At 32.8% G+C, this 22,259-nt stretch overlaps 1 protein-coding gene across 5 annotated transcripts in view; it reads right to left on the reverse strand.

The window, feature by feature from the left end:
* Positions 1-22,259, reverse strand: part of LOC106459958 (protein turtle homolog B-like) — a 284,959-nt gene that overhangs the window by 20,537 nt on the left and 242,163 nt on the right. For 4 of the 5 annotated variants that reach the window (XM_022386539.1, XM_022386541.1, XM_022386542.1 and 1 more), the window contains exons 7-11: positions 19,646-19,761; positions 14,937-15,090; positions 11,154-11,277; positions 8,235-8,410; positions 903-1,014 (exon numbers count right to left, since the gene is read on the reverse strand). In XM_022386539.1, coding sequence (XP_022242247.1) covers positions 903-1,014; positions 8,235-8,410; positions 11,154-11,277; positions 14,937-15,090; positions 19,646-19,761 — 682 coding nt within the window. The remainder of the gene's footprint in view (positions 1-902; positions 1,015-8,234; positions 8,411-11,153; positions 11,278-14,936; positions 15,091-19,645; positions 19,762-22,259) is intronic. The other variant, XM_013919630.2, reaches the window with a different exon arrangement.

Below are 22,259 nucleotides of genomic sequence, written 5' to 3' on the forward strand. Positions count from 1 at the left end.
GACTAGGGCACACAAATACAAAGTCATCTTCAGCTAAGAAAGTTTTATTTTTCTACCAGGGTGGTTGGCCTCTGGAATGGGTTGCCTTCAGATGTTGTGAAGGCAGCAAATTTAAGTGAGTTTAAGAGAAAGCTTGATAACTATATGAATAGTAAGGGCTGGCTTTAAGATTTCTTTGTTTTAAATTTATTTATCTACTAGTTTTAATTTAGTTTAGAGGATGGAACAGCCAAGATGGACCAATAGGTCCCTTGTCATCTCTAAACATTATGTTATATTACTACTCAAGTTTCAGAACTATAAGGTGGGTGAAAATGTGTTTGTTTCTTGAAGATAAATCACACTGTCAGTACATTTTGAGGAAAAATCTATTTAATTTTTTAAATATTAACTATTGATAATAAACAAATGTTACCAATCATAACAAAATAATGATAGATTACTAAATTTTACTACTGAATTCATTTGATCCTGCTCTTTCTGAAGAACCGCTTAGAAAAATTTACTCATTGTTATTTTAACACATAATATACACACAATAAGAATGTTTAAAGAGCAGACATTTGAAAATGAATTATATAAAATATTAGTCTACTGTTTGGTCTTTACTCAAAAAATTAATATTTTCTAGAACTAAGTATTTTAGAAATTTTCCCTCGCAAAATATATAATAAAATTTTATGATACCAGAAATTTTATATAATGATAAATGCAATTTTTTTAGCTGTTTGTAAGACAACAGACTCATTCTAAAATATTCAAAAGCTAATTCTCATTCATAGTCATTATTTAAAAAGATGATCAGATATGTACAATGAATAAATCACAAACAAAAATAACTGTATTGTATGATCTAATTGTATATAAGTTATCTTGTAAAAAATTCAAAATCAGCAACTTACCAAATTATATATGATCGTGTATTTCCCCCATCATTTGCTGGAAGCCAGGAAAGCATGGCCGAAGAAGCACTTGTGACGACTGTGACATTAGTAGGAGCTTGTGCTGTTGTGCCTGTTATATCGTGACCATACATGAAAAATACATTATTTTCAAACCTTATGTTTTAATAATAAAGATAATATTTGGAATACACAAGCAAAGGATAAATAAAAAAATATTAATCAAATTTCTCTTCTGAAACCTATCTACCTAACCTGATAATATTTTCAGTTTGATTTTGGTATCAATGAATGTCATTACTAACTGTGTACAGAGGCCAAGTCAGATTAATAATGTTTTTATTCTATATAGCAGTAAAACATGTTCTGTGAAAGATGTTAATATGCATTATTTACTATCTATTGTATCAAGTGTTTTGGTAGTTATTTGCTGTTATTTCTTCTAGTTGTAATTAGTAATATATTCTTACATGTATACTTATGAGATGAGATGAAATTTCATTTGAGACTTTTTATAATTGTTAACGCTTCCTACTTTGTAGACTAAACAGTTTAATGCTTTACAATAACAAGTGGTACATGCCCATCTACAAACTGCAATTACCTGAAGCCTTTTTTGTGTAAATGTCATGCATTAGTTGATAACAACTAGTTCAGTAAAAATATTTAGGAAGTTAAAAGCTGCTACTAATACAATGATTTCTTGTTATACTTAAAGGGTAATAAAGTTTTAATTTCTAAGGTTTCTTCTTTAAGCAGGTACAAATTTAAAAAAGTACTTTAAAACTGTAAGCAGAGAAATTACAAATAAAATAGAATATGAAAATTGTATTTTTCACTCTGTTTGACTTAGAGATAAAAGTTTTTAGCATATGTTTTGTTTGGTAATTCTCTCTACAGTCTTAACCTGTGACCTTCATTGAGCATGGTTGACTAACACTGCTTCTTCATTTGTATGTCTAGTAAGTTATTCAGAATAAATGAGATTAAAATTAATAAATAGGGTTCACATTACAGCAACCTACAAAAATGTTTCTTTTTTGGTCTTGGGAGAGTATACAAGAAATAAGAATTCAAACAAACCAGAGATTACTGTTGGATACTATAAGATACAAGAGCTTCAGACATTGGTAATTTTTAGTTATTTGTTCATAAGAACAATAGTATAATACCTACATTTCTAGAAATTTGGCCCTGATGCTAGCAATTGTTAGTGGTTTACCCTTTAGCTCGGTAGGTAGAGCGCGTGTGAACCCAAGACGAGGAAATAATAATATTGAAATTACCACAAGAAAAATTACCATCCATTGTGGGGCTGCCCCACGAAACTGAGATTAGGCCCAAGGATGGGCTTTGTTTGTGACAGAGGAGGAATGGTGCAAAATTACCATGAATGTCTCAAGAAAATTTTTGGCCCAGTCTATAATAATGAGATACCACAATTGAAAAGACAATATATAAAATTTACATTAACTAACACAGCTTCTAGTGGTTACAAGTAACATCAAAGCAGCACGAATAAAAGGGGTTGGTCATATCTTGCAGTCAAGAAAGAGAAATATATAAAATGGTTATATCGGGCAGAAGACTGAGAGGTAGGCATCGGACAAGATGGATAATGTGATGGGGAGTGATTTTAATTTATTAGGAATGGTTGGTAATCTGAGATGTCAGGGGACAGAATAAGATGGTGGGAACAGTTACAGTGGGCAAGAGTCTCAATATGCCTATCATGCCAGAGAAGTGAGTGTGTTTGAGTTTGTAAAAATTATAATCTTAGACTATGATATGTTACAGTTTGAGAAACTTTAAATTGGCACAAGCAGTGATGGAAAATTTTGTAGATACATATTTATCCATTTAGGGCTTAGCAATATCTTTTAGAAGACTTGGACACTTTATGGGAGAAGATACACAAAACACTGCTTTCTTGAGAGGAATTTAAATAGGAATTGTTGTCAAGAAAATGTATATATATAACTGTCAGTTTTATGGGTGCTGGATTCTTTACAGTAGGTGTCTGTGACTTGTTGGTGATAAATTTCAACAATAAACAGACAGCACACAAATAATATATTCAAAACAAGTCAAATGTATGTAAAAAATTCTTTACACTATAAGTTATCACAGTTATATCAAGAACTTTAAATAATTGTCTCTATTTTGTCAAAGTCCACACAGGAGGGTTCAATTACTTTAGAACAACCTTTGACAAAACAAATTATTCTCCTCTGTCTCTCTCACTGCAAAACAAACTGTGAAATTCACTTCAAAATCACCACTATAACTGTTTGTTACCACAGCTGTATCCAGAGCTTTAAATAACTTTTCTCCTTTTTAACAAAAATCCACACAGGCAGGTTCATTTACCTTAGAACATTCTTTGACAAAACAAATTATTCTCCTCTATCTCTGTTATTACAATAAAAGCTGTGAAACTCACTTTAGAAATACCCCATTACAACTAAACTGGCAATCACGCAGTCTAACTTCACTGTTACTTTCACTAACTTAATTTGCTCTCTGTATCTACACTTATTTGTAATATAGGACAGAAAAATCTAGAAATATCTAGCCCTCTAATAACAACAATATTACACATAATGAGAAAAACTCGGAAGCTTTGAGTAAGATGACTTCAACAATATTATAAATGACTAGTACAATTAAACTACATACACAGTGTATGACTTGTACAGAATTAGGTAAGGAAACTTGTCATAACCATTGCTTTTAAAATAATTAACTTTTAAAACTCTTGTTATGAAAACTAAATAATCATTGAATATTAAATCACTAAATAAACTAAACAATAACTCTTAAACTCTTTTTTTATACTGTATACAAGACTGTTTTCAGTTCATATACAATGTCTACTTATACAGTCTGCACAAACATTTGCAGTCCCTTTGATGGCTTCAATGCAGAGCCTGTAGTCCTGGAGATACAATGTCCACTTCAATGATCCCCTCACACTGTTGATTTTGCACCTCTGGATGTATGCAAGGGGTTGATGGTCTGTCTGGATGGTGAACTTCTTCCTGTAGAGGTAGTTCTGGAATTTCTGGATGGCAAATATGACGGCCAGACATTCTCACTCAATCACAGAGTAGTTATTTTCACTACTCAACAGCTTTTTACTTATGTAAATTACTGGAAGTAGTCTATCTTCATGTTCTTGTAGGAGTATTGCTCCAATTCCAATGTCTGAAGCATCGGCCTGAACATTGAATGGCTTGTTGAACTGTGGTATTCTAACGATTGGCAAACTTCCCAACATGTTCTTTAGCTTCTGGAATGCTATCTCCTGTGGTTGTTCCTACTTCATCTTGTTGGGCAGACCTTTCTTCATCAAGTAAGTCAGTGGTGCAGCAACTTCAGCATAGTTTGGGATGAACTTCCTGTACTATCCCACTAATCCTGGGAAGGATGTGACTTGCTGTTTGGTCTTGAAACTGATGCATCTTTTTTTGCAGATTAGCTTCTCTTTTCCCTGGAAGTCTGTCAGTCATCCATCTTGTGTCCAATGAAGTCCAGCATAGAAAAGCCAATGTAACACTTAAATGGTCTGATGGTTAGACCTGCTGCCCTCATTTGCCCAACCAACTCTCAGAGATTCTTCAGATGGTCTTTCCATCTGGCTGTGTGGGACAGAATGTCATCCACATAATGCTCAATATTGGAGGTTTTGTGCAACATCTTCCTCATCATGCAGCTGAATGTTGCTGCTGAGTTGACTAACCCAAACAGCGTTCTCTTAAACTAATAACATCCATGTAGTATCGCAAAGGCTGTCTTCTCTTTAGATCCTGTCACCATCGAGATCTGCCAATAATCTTTACTAAAGGCAATCTTTGAAAAAACTTGGCCCCGTATAGTTTTTCCATGATACCCTTTAGTTTGTCCATAGGTTCTGAGTCCAACTTCTTCAAGAGGTTCAGTTTCCAGAAGTCTATGCAGAAACAGTGTGAGCCATCACTCTTCTTCACGATCACCATTGGTGAACAGTAGGCTGAATTTGAAGGCTCAGTGATTTCAGCTTCTAACATTATCTCAACTTCCTGCTTGATCAGGTTTCTCATCCCATAGGGCATCTGATAGGGCTTCACCTTGACTGGATCCTTGATCATGGTCTCATTCTCATGTTGCACAAGGTCTGTCTTGCCTGGTCTATCTGTGAAGACACCTACTGGCACAGTAGATCTTGTAGCTCTTTATTCTGCTTGACAGTCAGTTCTTCACTGATGTTGACACCTTTGTATGTTTCATCTCCACTCAGTGGTCTTAGGTCTTCATCTTCTATAACAAAGTCACTGTCTTCTGGTTCTGTATCTATGACAGCTACACCTGCCATATCCATCTGTCTCAATAGCTGTTAGGTTTTCTTCCCTCTCAAAGTACCTCTTCAACAGATTGGCGTGGTAGATCTTGATCTTCCACTTCACTTTCACTTTATAGTCCATTCTGTTGACCACTTCCTGCACTAGAAAAGGTTCTTTCCATTGCAGGGTGAGTTTGTCATAGAAGTGCTTCTGACTGCCTTTGATGTGTTTAGCTTCCCCAGTAGAACTACTTTTATAAATCTGGTACAGTATTCCTTTTTGGTCCTCTGTCTTGTAAGTCTCTTTCTTCTTTGTCATGTGTATGACTTTCTCACAGGCACTGTTCCAAAGTTTTTGCAGGGAAAGGTCTTTCTTCTGTGCTTCCTTCAGTTCCCATAAATGTACATTTGGAATGTTACCTTTCAAGACTTGCAGGGGTTTGATGTCTTGCTTGCTTTTCTTTTATTGAGCTCTAGTGATGACTGCAGATGCCTCATCAGTCTACTTTCTGTCTGGTTCCTTTAAACTTCTCCTGCCTGGTATATTGCCAATCACCAAGTTGTAGATGGGTGCCTTCATACATATAGCCTCAAGGTCTCTCAAATAGTATGGAGTGTCCACCTTTATTCTTGCTATGGGAAACTTTCTCATTGTTCCTTGCTTGTCATCTGGCTATCAGATACTAGACTGATTATCATTGTTGCACTACCACACTCAGTGTCTCATAGGACTTTCACTTTCTTGTTCCCAACATAGCCTTTACCTACTGGTATGTTGTGATTTGTTGGCACTTTTGACCCATTTATTAACTTGAGCTGACCATCAGTCATGCACTGTTTAATCATGGAAATAGCACTTCCTTCTTGTGGTAAATCTGACAAGTTGTCTCTATTCTGTTTCTTGTGGCAGTAGCATTCATGGTGATGGTCACTCTTTTCTTACCAGCACTTTGTAGGTAGCTCCAGCTGCTTTATGTTGAAATATCTGCTGTTGCTTGTTGGTGACAGACTTGCATTCATTTGCAATGTGCCCCATTTTATAAGAAATAAAGCATCCCTTCTTCCTATTGTCTGTTATGTTTTTGTCACCTTTGGTGCTATCCTGTTTCTGGTCAGTTGCCACTGGTTTTAACTTTAACTGGTTCTGCCAGCTTGATCATCTCATCCATATCTTCTTTTGATGCTCTCTATTTTAGGAACAGTGACATGTAATTTGTGTATTTGATCAAAAACTGTTCATGTATTAGTAAATCTGCCAGTCCTTCAAAACTGTTTTCACACTTGGCCATGTCAGTCCACCTTGTGAGGTATCACCATAGACGTGCCACAAACTAAAATACTGTTTCTCCAGTGTCAGGTTTGACTTCTCTGAATTTCTTGTGAAAACTTTCCTTTGCAAGTTCATAGAATTTCAGCAACACCACATTTAATTTGTCATAGTTCATGGCATCTTCTGACGTCATGCCTGCATATACTTGTAGGCCTTTTCCTGTGAGAAGTGGGCTGAGACAGACTACCCAGTTTCCTTTGTCTCAGTTCTGACTTTTGATAAATCTTTCATAACTCTCCAAGAAAACATCCATATCATCTTTCTGTTCATCAAATTTGGGCAACTTTGGTTGGCTGGCCCTGATCCCAATGTCATTCCTGGGTCCTTCATCTTTCTGTTGAGTGAGATTTGTGATCTCTATTTGTGCTTTTATATTCTCTATTTTCAGTCTCTCCTCTCTCTCTCTCCTTTAATTCTTTCTCCATTTGTGCTCTCATTCATTCTCGCTCTTTATTTCAAGTCTCTTCTTTTCTTATTTCAATCCAGTATAGAGATTACAATCATGCTATATAACCATGTAGACTGATTTTGAAAAATGGATAGAGAGAGGTGAGTGACATGGGCTAAACGATACCGATCTAATAGAGTTTGTTAAACAATAACAAGAACTAGAGAGAGAAGAGCATCAACAGAATAAAGAGAGCAGGAGAGACAGAAAAGAGAGGAAGGAATTTCTGAAACCACTACAGTTGTGCATATATAGGCCTATTTTTGCTGTTGTTCATATTTTCTTTTTCCACCATTTACCACTGTAGTATCCTGGCTGGCTTGCCAAAATGGGAGCTTGATTCTTTACAGTAGGTGTCTGTGATTTGTTGGCGATAAGGTTCAACAATAAACAGACAGCACACAATTCACTTGTTTTAAAATAATATATTCAAAACAAGTGAAACGTATGTACAAAAAATTCTTTACACTATAGATTATCACAGTTGTATCCAGAGCTTTAAATAATTGTCTCCTTTTCATCAAAGTCCACACACGCAGGTTCAATTACCTTAGAATGCCCTTTGACAAGACAAATTATTCTCCTCTATCTCTGTTATTACAATACAAGCTGTGAAACTCACTTTAGAAATTAGCCATTACAGCTAAACTGACAATCATGCAGTCTAGCTTCACCTTTACTTTCACTAACTTAACTTGCTTTCTGTATCTGCACTTATTTATAACATACAACAGAAAAATCTAGAAATATCTAGCACTCTAGTACCAACATTACACATAATGAGAAAAAATTAGAAGCTCTGAGTAAGATGATATCAACAATATTAAAAAAAAATCTAGTACAACAATTAAACTACATACACAATGTATGATTTATACAGTTATGTAACAAAACTTGTCATAATCATTGTTTTAAAATAATTAACTTTTAACATCCTTGTAATGAAAACTAAATAATAATAATAATTAAATATTAAATCACTAAATAATTCTTAAACTGAACCGTCTTGTAAAATCCAACAAACCTGTGCATCTTGTGCAATATTTTTACATGTATTATAAAATATTGTATTCTTTAATTTATGATGTGATCTAATTCTCAATGAAAAATACAGATTTTTTTTCTTCAATGTTTCTTGAATTGTGTTAATGAACAATGCAGCACGTCTCAAGCATGATTTAATATGAAATAATTTTTATATATTATATTCAGAAAAAATAAAAAGAAACACACTACTGGTTTCTGCCTTAACAGTAGTGCTGAACATGCCCTCCCCGAGATCATTCCTAGACTGTACTCTGAATTCATAGGCAGTCTCTGGATCTAGACGATAGAGAGTGAAAGTTGTAGCACCATCTGGGACACTCATCGTACGCCAAGGATTCTCTCCATCTGAGGCGATCCGGTACCTGGAAGTAACAGCATAAAATACTTTGAGGTTAAAGAAAAAATATTACATTATTGACAAACATACCTACCTCTAATTGTGCTAAACATCTAAAACATTTATATGAAAAAAAACATAAACAACTACTGACAAATAATAAAATGTTTCTATTGCTAGCTGAATAATCCACAAAAGAACTGAAAGAATGTTAAAATATTTGAGGTCAATTAATTTATTTTCATATACTTGTGTATAAGTTCAATATTGGAGTAAAACATAATAACCATTGAAGACAAATTGTAAAAAACCAAAAATGCTTGTGACATGATTCCATCATGTGATTTTATGTAGACATAGGATTAAACAGCAACCCTAGATTACTCACACTGTATACACATAAAAATGATTAGTTTTTTTTGTACATTTATATATGCCAAACATTTTAAAAATGTTTCGAAATTTTATCTAGATTGTTTTCCTATGTCTGAGTACTTGGTGTAGACTTCAAAATGTTCTAAGATATCCTGAAGTGTGGGCAAGCAAATAAGACATACTATTTCCTCAATATTTTGTTGGTTTCTTGTTAAACACAAAGCTACATAATAGACTATATATGCTCTGCACATTGCTGGTATCAAAACCTAATTTTTAGTATTACAAGTCCTCAAACCTAATACTGAGCCCTTAGTGTGGGCTTCCTTAACAAACCGGCAACATCTGGTTTTTAGAAGAAAATTTCAAAATCACTTCTTTTGAAGAATCTTAATTTCTGACTAATTTTTATCAATTATAAATAGGTGTATAATCAGCACTTTTCCAATAATTCCTTACGTTGTATAGCCATTTCTTTTGTAAATTGTTATAAACTTAATGAAAGTTAACACTTAACAAACAAGCAATGTTCTAATCTCAAGAAATTTTGCCCTAAACCCAGCACTTTAGAGATTTTGTTTAGAAGAATGAACAACAAAAGGGTGGCACTACAAGTTGGGGTATACTGATATATATGATACATATACCTTGATTAGCTGAGTGCTCAATGTAGTTTTCTGATTCTGAGGTGATATTTAGTACTAATACAAGGAACAAAATTAACCCATGCCTGGTGCAATATGGTTGTATTTATTATGTCAGACACCTGAAAATTTAAAAGGATGTGCCTAACTGGCATGAAAAATATTGTAAATAAAACAATAATGTTGTTTCTGCTTATCATAAAGCAGAGTATATTCTGAATTTAAATTAAGGCTTCATTTGTTTTGTACCACGAATGTATAAGTTCATAGCCAGAAGCTTATCCCTTTGCTTATATTGTCTACTGACTAGAAGATATGTTGGCAATTTCTACACACTGCCAAATATACCATACAACTGTTATCTAATCTGAATTAATATTCAGAATGGCCATGTACAGAAAATTAATGAATTTACAGGATACCACGTGAAATAGCAACCTCAGCTAATGTTAGTTATGAAAATCCTTTTGAGGACCTATATAGATTGGAATGCCTTTTATATCTTGCTTATTACTATAAACAAAGATCTTAGTTAATGGCATACAAGTCTTCAGTTAGATCTCAACAGGCTCAGTAATAAACTTGAAGATGTATAATGTTATAAGTTTATGCATATTGTGTTCCAACCCAGCTAAATGTTTATATGCATAAATATATATAAAATAATCATTAGTATTATTATTATTACTTTTACTTGCTTTATACTATATATACATATGTCTAGACATACCTAAGGTAACATTAGTAGCAGTAAAAAAAATGCAAGTGTCATAATACCAACCAAAAGGCCTAGATACAGGTCTTAGCAATATTGATGGAGCCATGAAAGATGGTTATCTAAGCTACATAACACTTTTTGATTCCAATATGGAAGTGAGGCTTCCTGTTAGTTTACAGTTCTATGAATTCACAAAATCAAGACACTAAATGTAAGCCCCAGTCATATCATATATATATATATATATAATTCTGATTTGATATGTCTACTTATGACAACTTAGATCCCAAATCTAGATCTCTCCACAGCTAGGTTAGCTTACTTAATTGCTCTATGTTTCAGCCATAGATGTGGTGATATTTTCCCGATGTAGAAAACCCCCAAACCTGAAGTTGGCTGTGATAGTGTTGGGCATTCGTTATGACTATTCATGCATATGAAAAAAAAACACACAAAAAAACTAATGCAACTTTAGTTGGGGGATGAATTTGTTTTTTTTTTGCTTCTGTGGGGGTGGAAAGAGGGTTGAATTTGTTTCTTGGATCTCAAAAGTCTTTTCTGGCACCTAAGCATTTTGATGAGTGTGCCAAGGTGGTATTTAACAAAAAAGTTAATTTCATAACTAGCAACAAAACTGGTAATAATTTCAAATTTTTTACTGATCCACTGACCATATTATACTTCAATCAGCTGACCTGAGGAACTTTGGTATTGTATGAAAGGCCTTGTCAACAGTGGAATAAAAGAAAGAAACAAAGTATTAGTTATCTGAAATTCTCTTACCACTGGAAACCTGTACTAAGTCAGCAAAGAATGATGTGATTTAAATTACTATCTATCTTATAGTGAATTTGTACCAAACACTTACCACTTCTAAATATTATGCTCCACCAGGTCAGACTTTCATTAACATAAACTAAGGTTCTAGAAATTAAATAAATCAACAACATTATATATATATTATACTGCTTGATTCACTCATGAATACAAGAAATATTATTCTATGTAAAGATTAAAAAAAATATACTTACCAAATAACATACGATTGTGTATATCCTCCATGATATGCTGGAAGCCAAGAGAGAGTGGCAGCGGAAGCACTTGTGTTCACAGTGACATTGGTAGGAGAATGTGGCGTTGTGCCTGAAATATCCACTAGTGATATTAAAGACAATATTATAGAAAGTAATAAGCTGATTAACAGACAATAAATGTTCAACCAATACATTTTTCTGAAACTTTATTAATACAATTCAGAGAGTTTTAAAATCTCATCCAACCTAGAACATTAATAATCACTAAGTTGACTCTTAAGCACATCTACATGTTAATTTATAATTTATATACACTGACTCAAAAATTGAGATTAGCTAGAGTATACACAATTAATCTGTTTAACAATAAAATATGCACATATATTATGCAGAATGTAGAACTCTGTTGAGTTAATGTAGTATTTTTGTTTTTTTTCAGTACAGGTAGATCTATAAAATAAATATTACCCACATACACAATCAAGGCAAAGGTGGTAAAGATAGTTGTACATGTTATCTTGTTGATTAAAATTGTGTTATGTTATTTGAATCTTCATCAAATCGAAACAAAGCAAAATTCAAACTTTCTTGACTAGCTATGTTACATACTCTTATGCAAATAATAAAGCTCATTACATATATCTGTAGTTTAATTTTGGATATACAAGCTGGAGGACTGAAATCTGACTATAATTCTAATAATGGCAAATTTAGATTTTACTCTCATTATTTCAGGAAAATAAGCCACAATAGAAATCTTATGATAAGAAATATATGTAGCTATTGGAATTTATTATAAGATGATAACTAACAACAAAATATTAAGACTGTTACTCAGCTTTCGCGTGTACAGATTTCTGTGAATTTATGTGATTAACCTTAATACATCATGTGTCTAGTTCTCCTTCCTTGAAACTTGTGTATACTAATAGTATTCTCCTTCTTTGCAGACTTCATTCAGTGAACATAAAAAAACAAACATTTGTAACACTATGTTTTTATAGTAAACAGAAATGATATCAAAACATGCTATACATATGCACAAAAGTTACCAATTAGTTAGTCATAGGAGCTCTTCGAGTACCAGATGAGAATCTCTTCAACACTGTATGATATTATAGATTTCAAGAACATTACATAAGGCATTTTTTATTAGTTTTATAAATTTTCAAACATTCATTAACTTTAAATACTACTGTTTATAGTCAGCAGTTATATAAAGTTTGAATACGTCATATGAAAATAACCTGAACAGGAAAATCAGCAAGTTACAGGACAACCACAGCTGTTATAGAGTTGTGGTGGAATGGCATGAACCAGAACTACATTAGAATTATCACTTTGGGGGAAGGGTATGTAACAGCCCTTTCTGATGCAAAATAGTCATACACTCAGATAATAAAGACGTGTTCAGATCAGGAGTTAGAATTTACAACATGAGGATATTCCTTTTACTTAATATCATTGGAAAACAAAGAAATATGGATCAATTTAGGGCTTGCAGAAAGTTATTCCTCAACACTGTTATGCAAAACATGACAGGTGAGAAGCTGCGAACATAAAGGCTGTGTCCACATGTCCCTGGCAACTGTATTTCACATAATCAAGAAGGATCTCTGTCCTGTAACAGGTGAGAAGCTGCAAACATAAAGGCTGTGTCCACATGTCCCTGGCAATTGTATTCCACATAATCAAGAAGGATATCTGTCTTGTAACAGGTGAAAAGCTGCGAACATAAAGGCTGTGTCCACATGTCCCTGGCAATTGTATTCCACATAATCAAGAAGGATCTCTGTCTTGAAAAGCAATACAAATCATGTGTACAAGAAGTTTTTTTCCCATGCTACATCCATTCAACTATCATGTATACTTCAAGCAGCTGGAGAATGAAATCAGTATTCATGCTTTTCCATACAAAGACATACCAGTCAAGTCACAGTCAAATCAGATTGTTGATATGGGCACCATGAAATCATTATCCTCATACACGGAGGAGATGTGTGGTTTGGACTTGACAATAATAGAACCCTTTGCAAAGGAAGTTATGGTGCAGAGCTATTGTTAAGTTGTATGGTCATTAAATAGAACATGATTAAATGTGGCAAAATGAACTGTAACAATTAGGGGTGACACAACATGTTTTGCCACCCTGTGCAAATGTACGTGCTGCAACCCTGGTCCAGCCAGTCCCAGTAACAATGTGGTGAGGCTCCAAATTCATTTTAATACAACATAATCATCCCCTGTATAATTCATTGTGGAGTAATTAAAGTCCATTTATAGAGGTTTGACTATCATTCTAACTACATTTTGTAGTTTTAGGTTTAGTCCACCATACACACATATATACGACACTTAATTAATCACTCTTCATTTGTCATACTATTCATATAATTTCAGAAATCCAGACTTTTTGTTGTTAATGGTTCACTCTCTCAAACAAGATTTGATTTGTAGATTGAAATAACACTGTTTTCATAAACTCATATATCAAACTTTCATTAGATAATTATGTTTCAAAGTTCACAATAATTTTGAATAAAAAAAACTAATCTGGCCATCAAACATCACACTTGTTGGCACTGGATATGGTGTGGTTGATATACTGTCATATACTCTACTTTCACTCAGCTGGAAATGATGTATGGTCAAAACAACTAATCTGGTTCAAACATCATACTTGTTGGCACTGGATATGGTGTGGTTGATATACTGTCATATACTCTACTTTCACTCAGCTGGAAATGATGTATGGTCAAAACAATTAATCTGGTCATCAAACATCACACTTGTTGGCACTGGATATGGTGTGGTTGATATACTGTCATATACTCTACTTTCACTCAGCTGGAAATGATGTATGGTCAAAACAACTAATCTGGTTCAAAAAAATTTATTTTCATGTCAACATCCTTAACAATCTCCCTGCTACTGTCGTCACAGTGGATGTGTCATTTTCAAGCAAAAGCAAAAATTAAAACTTACATTTAATGGAAATAATTCAAAGATTAATGATATTATTCTCTTAAGTATACATGTATAAATAATAAAATATTACTTTTAAGTCCTATAAAACAAACTGACAAGTAAATAATGTCATAAAATCTATAATTATTAGACATACTGAATTATTAGTTGAGTTACCTTACTATTAACAACATTTTTGAATATAATTCAAATATCTTCTCATGAGACTCGGAGCCGTTTAAGAGACATAGGTTAGTCCTAAGTTTATTTGCTAAGCTAACAATACAAAATGATTTTTATAAGGGTAAAATAAAAAGACTAATATTCAAAAGTTTTTTAAGCATTATAACAGTTAGTTGGAATTGATAAACAGAGAATTGAAGAAGGTCAACTATACACTACTCTCATAAATTCTTAATTATATAATTAATATATAATTATTATATATTATATAATTAATTATATTCACAGCTTTTTTCTGATAATGATGTTCTAAAATTGAAATGGGACATTTAAATTTAAGTAAACTGTGATGAGCTATATTTAATTTGCAAAGAAAATTAAAACTGTAAATGAACCGTGATCTGTTACATTTAGAACAGCATTTTTAAATAAAAAAAAATCCTTATAACAAGTGCTTTCAAAACATGTCATTGTGAACATGCACAATATTTAAAAATTAATCAATTTCTTTCCATTCAAATAAAATAAAATGTGGTTAAACGAAAAAAACTTTAAGGAACAGCAAATTGTAGGGACAGTAATTTATTCAAAGACTGTGATATGAAAACAGATATTAAAGCTCAGTAATACCTTCAATAATAATCATGGTGCTAGTCACGAGAGTGGCAACATCATTCTCAAGTACACATTCATAATAACCATGGTCTTCTTTGTGTAAGTTGTGGATTGTCAGATTTCCTCCTTGCCGACTGGATCTTTCTCTTGGAAGTCTACCACCGTCTGCCTAAACAGAATGTTTATTTCAATAATAAAAAGTACACATTTACAATGTGTTCCACTGAATCTTCAAGTTCTGTAGAGTTTAAGAAATACTCCATGAAGGTTCCTTATTTTTTCTACATTAAAACATATAGAAATAAATAGAATTGTAAACATATCTTAAACACGTATACAAGTATAATAAATTATCAAAAATATTGATTTAAGATACTGCTATATACAGTTACATAATACACTTTAAAATTGATTCAAATCCATATTAAAAATAAAGCATTAAAAAAGCATGTACTATATTTGGAGAGCTTTAAATATCTGTGAAATCAAAAATTATAATCTCAGTTATGTGTAGTTAGCTTTAAGTTTTCATCATCACTTGGCAATACTAGCATAATATTCTGATTGATAGCATACTCTTCCCTCTCTGCATGGTTACCTTTCAAGACCTTTAATAATAACATATTATACTTCAAAAATTTAATTCAAAGCATGCTCGGACTTTCTACCCATACAATTTAGAGTCAAAAGTTACCAAACAAGGTGAATGGGCTTGTTCTTATAATCACAGTAAACATTGCAAAAAATATTTATTTTAAAACATTTGACCTCTGTGGGTTAAAGGAAAATTTATACTAGTGTTGCCAAGTGATGATGAAAAATGAAAGCTAACTAAGATTATAATTTTATAAATTAAAATAAAATAACATATAAAGTGTTTGTGAAAATTTTGTTCACTGAAGATTTTTGTGTGCAAATAATCAACCAGGTTCAGCAATATCTTTATAAATACATGGAACCTTTTGATTTAATTACATGAATAATACATAGTACAAGTAAATTCATGACTGAAATATTACAAGTGAGATTGTACTAAGCACCGATTTCACACTGATTCTTTGGAAGTAAGAAAAGACACTACATTACATATCTGTGAATAAGCTAATTCAAGTTCATTGATGAACAAAAGAGAGTAATCTGAAGTTGTTGCTATTCAAAATAGTTATGAGTAGATGAATCAATACACATATAAATTTTCCTAATTGTCCTTGCATCCAAATTGCTCAATGTATTTGTCTAATGTTTTTATTGACATCTGTTTTGTTTTTCTGTTGTTGCTAAGTGTTAAACTACACAATGAGTTATCTGTAGTGCGTTCATTATGAGGACTGCATGAACTCCAATTTATAACATTATAAGTCTTCAAGTTTATTACTGAGCCTGTTGAGATCTAACTGAAGACTTGTATGCCATTAACTAAGACATTTATTTATACTAACTAGTTTCTTGCTTCTGACACCTAAAGTGCCAAAGAGCATCCCAGTATGCTTCTCAGCATGTCACAATCAAAAATTATTCTTTAAACTTCTCTTCAATATCTTTCAAGACTAAAACCACCAAGTTAGTTATATACAACAATATGAAACTATTGTTATGTAAAATACAGATACAACTCTGAGTCATCTTCATTATTATGCATGAAAAGATATGGATTGTTTCTCTTCCAGTGTCAAATCAGCCGACTACTTCAAAGGTAACAGGGCCTGTGAACTCTAACTATACAGTGGTAACCAGTGCAGCTGCAGCAAACAACCTAGTAATGCTTGTCGTAGTGAAGTTGATGATCGAGCATTTTGACCTCACTGAGATGTTGTGACTTTCAAAGCATATTGTCTACTTATGCAGTATTCTCAATGTGTTGTCACAAGTTCATTCCAGAACCCCTCAAAGAACTTGTGTACCAGAATCTACTCAGGATCTGATAATGTACACAATAAAAGGATATGCTTAGTTTCCATGCAGGTATTACAGACAATTTAAACAAGTGGCTAAGTTTGTGTGGAACCTATCTTTCCAATTTTTAACTTAGCCATGTGGACAGCTTAATTCTCTGCAGGTTTGAGCCTTTGTTAGAAGTTAGCCATAACTATGTCTCTGTTACTGAGTTGCCACTTGTTTAAATACTCAGTCAAGTGTAAGATTATCCAAACTCAGCAGAAATTGTTACATTACCTGTCCTTAAGTCATGCTATATCTATTCCAATAAAGTTATTATCCGAAATGCTTTAAGAAAAGGTCTAGGTCCTTCTTATGAGTACTTGTAAATGTTGGTGGAATAGCGTGTTTTACAATGCCATCATTTTTACTGTGATGGCAAATACAAGTGCCCATTTTTGACTTCTTGCCTGCCAATGTAAATAACATTAAAGACACCAGTTCATCTCAGTACATGGTAGCTCTAAAATTAAAAGTACACATGGCTCTTGCTCTTTACCAACAGAAGTATGTGTCATGGTTGTGTAATATGTCATCCAGTTGCTGTGGTTGATCATGAACCTCCGGATGTCCTATGGTGTATCTGGAAATCTAACTTCCTGATATGGAAGGTCTTTGATCATCTCATTGGTCACCAGCTTCCCAGAAAGATACTTGCTCCTCCAGCTGGTGGTGGAGTGGCTCCTCCTGGTAGGTTTCATTATCCAGAGGCATATTGAGTTGTCTTCTGGTGACTCCATTGAGTGATGTGGTTAAGCTATATTGATTGGTGAGCACCTTGGTCACCTATAGAAACCATCTATTTGATTTCTGAATCCCCAGATGATTCATTATTACGTCCACCATATCTAATGGTCAACTTTTCCCACAAGCTGGGGATTATTCTGGAAGAATGAAAGCTTGAAAGATCCCTGGATGCAGCTCAACATCCTATTCCAGAGGCCAGATCAAGGACATGAATGTAGCCTTATGCATCTGCAATGAAAGATTCTCATCTAGAAAATGGCTTCTCCTGTACTGTACAACATTCTTAGTTCTCATTGTGATCTCAGTTGCTGTTCCCTCCTCTCCACCTTAATTAATTCTAGGGAAAGAATTTTCCATCTTTACAGTATAAAATCTAATAGTACAAAGCAAAAAAGCATAAATAGAAAACAGAGAAGGCCATTTGAACTTAAGTATAAAAAAACACATTCTTGGTCATAGGATCAAAACTGTAACTTAATAACTTATTCTGTGGTATTTTATAGTAAAACTAAGCCAAAAAATTAGTGACAAGAGGAGGTTCTGAGAATTTGTATCCAGAGCCTGAATAAGTCAAATTCAATCATAGGAAATATAGACCCTGTTCTTTCACTCTGAAAAAAAAATCTAAATCTTGATTTACAAATGAAACAATCATAATCAAAACCAATTGAAATAGTTGCCTTCTCTGTGAATGGCACTTATAGGTCAAATCTGGGCAACTGCACTGGATAGTCAAGAAGATGAATCTGACAATGTTTTATCTCTGTATAGTATTACATTCAGTTCAAAGTCATTTGAAAAATTCTAGAATTCCAAGTAACACACATTATGACATTAATCCCACTGAAAGGGAAAAGAAGAATGAAATTAATCAACATTCTTATCTTACTACGAAACGAATATGTTAACCAAGCTATTCAGGCCACCTAGATAATGTGACCAACACACATATCGTGAGAAAAGATGTGTTTGTCCCTGGACTGACCTTCTGCTACTCGTAACAAGATTAACATTAATATTAGTACAGGCTGAGACCGAGCATATCCTGCTTAAATTGAACATCGAGGTACACCTACTGTTGCTGAAATTTAGAAAAAATTAACTGAATACATCAAATAAAGGTTTATTCATTTAGTTATGAAAAAGATTACAGCTATAGTATTTACATACAAGGTGATAATAAAGACCGTTTTGCAATTCAATATGCCATATCTCACAAATGGTACAACATACGCAGGTGACATTTCACATTGTTGTTAAATATATCACGTGGATGAAAATGCTACAGTTGTTACATGTTACAACCAAGACCACCACTTTGATTTCTTTTGCACATTTCCTACTTTTGTAAATGGGTCCATCGATTGTCACTCACATGCTGCTGGAAGGAAATGTGACAGATAGTATGGTTTTCATGCAGGATGGTAACCAGGTGAAACATGTTATGCTGGAGCACTTTCAGGACAAAATCACTTTCCTTGTGAATGGCCACCTCATTCACTGGATCTAATACCATTAAACTGCTGTTTGTTAGAGGTACCTGAAGTCAGTGGGTACCGTGAGAAGCCTTATGTAATTCCAGATCTCGAGGATGCATTTTACAAGAAAGTGATTAGTATACCAGATAAGACGCACACTGTTGCTGTAATTTCCATTGTCACATGAATGTAATGCATTCTGGGATACTGGAAGAGTACATTTTGGCCAGTTGCTGTGATTAGGATATATTGGCACACCTTGTGGCAACATGTGACAACTGCATCCATATGATACCCTTTACACCACTGTTCAGTTTCAATTTCTTAGCAATATCATTTAAAAGGTATGATGTGCTGAAATGTAGTAATAAGTGCTGTTATACATTATATTTCAAAATGACTAGAAGAATATAAAATGCAATCATTAAATATTCTATTTTAGGTATAATATTATATATATAAATAACTTACAGTAAAAGCCAGCTGTTCATTAATATTTCTTTTTATATGGTTAATGATGGAATTTCATCAATCTTTCTATATAGAGATGGTTTTGTTACTTACTCTTCTCCACAATATAATAGGTTTAGGCTGTCCTGTTCCATCACAAGGTATGGTTATTTCACCACCTAAGAGACTCTGGTAGATTCCTTTTGGTTTTACAGTAAACATAGGAGGCTCTGAAAAATAAGATCTTATATAAATAATAGATAGAGAAGTGGAATGAAAAATAATAATTGGTAACTAGTGTGAAACATAAATTTTTATTAATATATATAACCAGTGGATTATCAAAAGGAATTTTTTAGAATACACATATGATATCACAGGTAAAATGTAGGCTATACACATGGAGATTTATACCACAGAAAATGTAAAATACAATATTATATTTTATTTAAAATGAAAAGTTTACGATCAGGACTTAAGAAATTAAGAAAAAAAAATCTTGTTGGAAGGTGAAAACCACAGAGTAGATAACAGCAACGTTGCCGTGAACTTCTTTTTAACACTGCACCACAAATATCTTGAGTTCAGTGCACTTTACAGTAAAAAGAAAATTGAATGTTTTTAGTTATTTAATTCATGTCACATTTTCTTCAGAGCAGATGCTATAATTTTCTGGCCAGTGGAAAGATTTGGGCAAACAGAATTTAAAGTTTTAGATAACTTCCTTTAAATATAAGAAAGTACAGGGACAACTTCATCAGCTACAACTGCTCACCATTATATTGATCAAGTTCTCATAATGTGATAAAGAATGCTAAAGAGAATCTCATGAGAATATTATGTTAGTTACTAATATCAGTATTTTCAACTAAATACTAACACAGCTTAAAGTTAACATAGCATTAAATCTATAAGTTGACTTTTCTGACATTCAAGAGAACTAACTAACAGGACATAACTATTAAACTCGTCTTCACTCAAGTAAAACATATATTGTAACAAATCTTTGCAAATACAATTATACAATGACATTTGATCAGTTTACACAGTAGCAAATGCAAAGTTTCATTCTTTTATTTGGTTGAACACCATAGAAAATATTAAAAACCCTCAGTTTTAGTTTGTCTTTGACTGTTACGACTAATCAAGAACTTGAAACTTATTAATCTGTATTAAAAATGCAGGGCCTGGCACAACTTGGGGTTAGGGCACAACTTACAATCTGAGGGTTGTGGGTTGAAACCCCTCACCAAACATGCTCGTCCTTTTAGCTGTGGGGGGCATTATAATGTGACAGTCAATCCCACTATTCATTGGTAAAAAGTAGTTCAAGTGTTGGCAAGGGTTGATGTTCAATAGCTGTCTTCCCTTTTGTTTATCACTTCAAAACTAGGGAAAGTTAGTGCAGACAGTCCTTGAGTAACTTTGTGTGAAATTCAACAAAAAATAAAACAATGAAACATGCAACTAATACATTAAATTGTATCATAATTCATCACCTTGTGAGATTCAAAAATCAAGTAATAAGACAGTGTTACATGTATGTGTACTGTTTAATTAATAATCTTTCTGTGAAGTACAGATTATGAGTACTGCCAGAATGAAAGAATTAGCACAAAATATCAAGTAGAAATTCAAAAGATCCACAAACTTGAATGCTTTTGAATAACTGACTATTCTTCTTCAAGCGTAAAAAAAAAAAGAGATTATGAGTACAAATATCACCCTACAAGCTCTTAATAAAAGATTTTTATTTTTAAAAACTTTGAGTATTGTAATTCTAAAAAAAATTTTACGTGACAAAACAGATATTACATTACTTGCTATATTCTTTGTTTATAGCTATATTTATATTTTTTCATGATTAAATTGGTCTTCAAATAGATAAGCATGACTTCTGGGAAATACATGAAACAATTAATTTCTAGTCACATGAATAAAATCTAATAATTGAACTTCTTACAAAAAATTAATTGTTTCTTTGTTAAAATTACTTCATCTACACTATATATAAAGTAAATAATAGCACCTAGTATAAAAAAAAACTGCCTTTTTGGAAAAAATAGCACTTAAATCACTTTGTTTTGTTTCTGCGATGTAATACGTGGTATTCTCTAAATGTTTTAAAATCATCTTTGATATGCTTGCAGAGCAATATCATCACAATGATCAGCTAAATATTATAGACTACTGACTGTTATATAGTGGTGGTAGCCTAACAGATCAATACGGGAATTAACAATACATTCTATATGCTCTTCTAGGGTCTAATATATGGAGGTGTCAGTGGCCACTACGTTTGGTCATATATCAAGGTTGATTAGAGTCAACCATAGTGCTTTATTGGAGGTGTTAGCTATAGCTCTTGCATCATGTTGAATGGAAGGCATAGCTTGCTGATCAAACATAACAGAAAGGATTTAAAAGATAAATAATAATAGCTGTGATGTAATTTTATGATAAATAATAATAACTGTGATGTAATTTTAAGATAAATAATAATAGCTGTGATGTAATTTTAAGATAAATAATAATAATACTGTGATGTAATTTTAAGATAAATAATAATAGCTGTGATGTAATTTTAAGATAAATAATAATAACTGTGATGTAATTTTAAGATAAATAATAATAGCTGTGATGTAATTAAAAGGATAAATAATAATAGCTGTGATGTAATTTTAAGATAAATAATAATAACTGTGATGTAATTAAAAGGATAAATAAT

The sequence above is a fragment of the Limulus polyphemus genome, unplaced genomic scaffold (genome assembly GCF_000517525.1).
Source record: "Limulus polyphemus unplaced genomic scaffold, Limulus_polyphemus-2.1.2 Scaffold687, whole genome shotgun sequence".
NCBI lineage: Eukaryota > Metazoa > Arthropoda > Merostomata > Xiphosura > Limulidae > Limulus > Limulus polyphemus.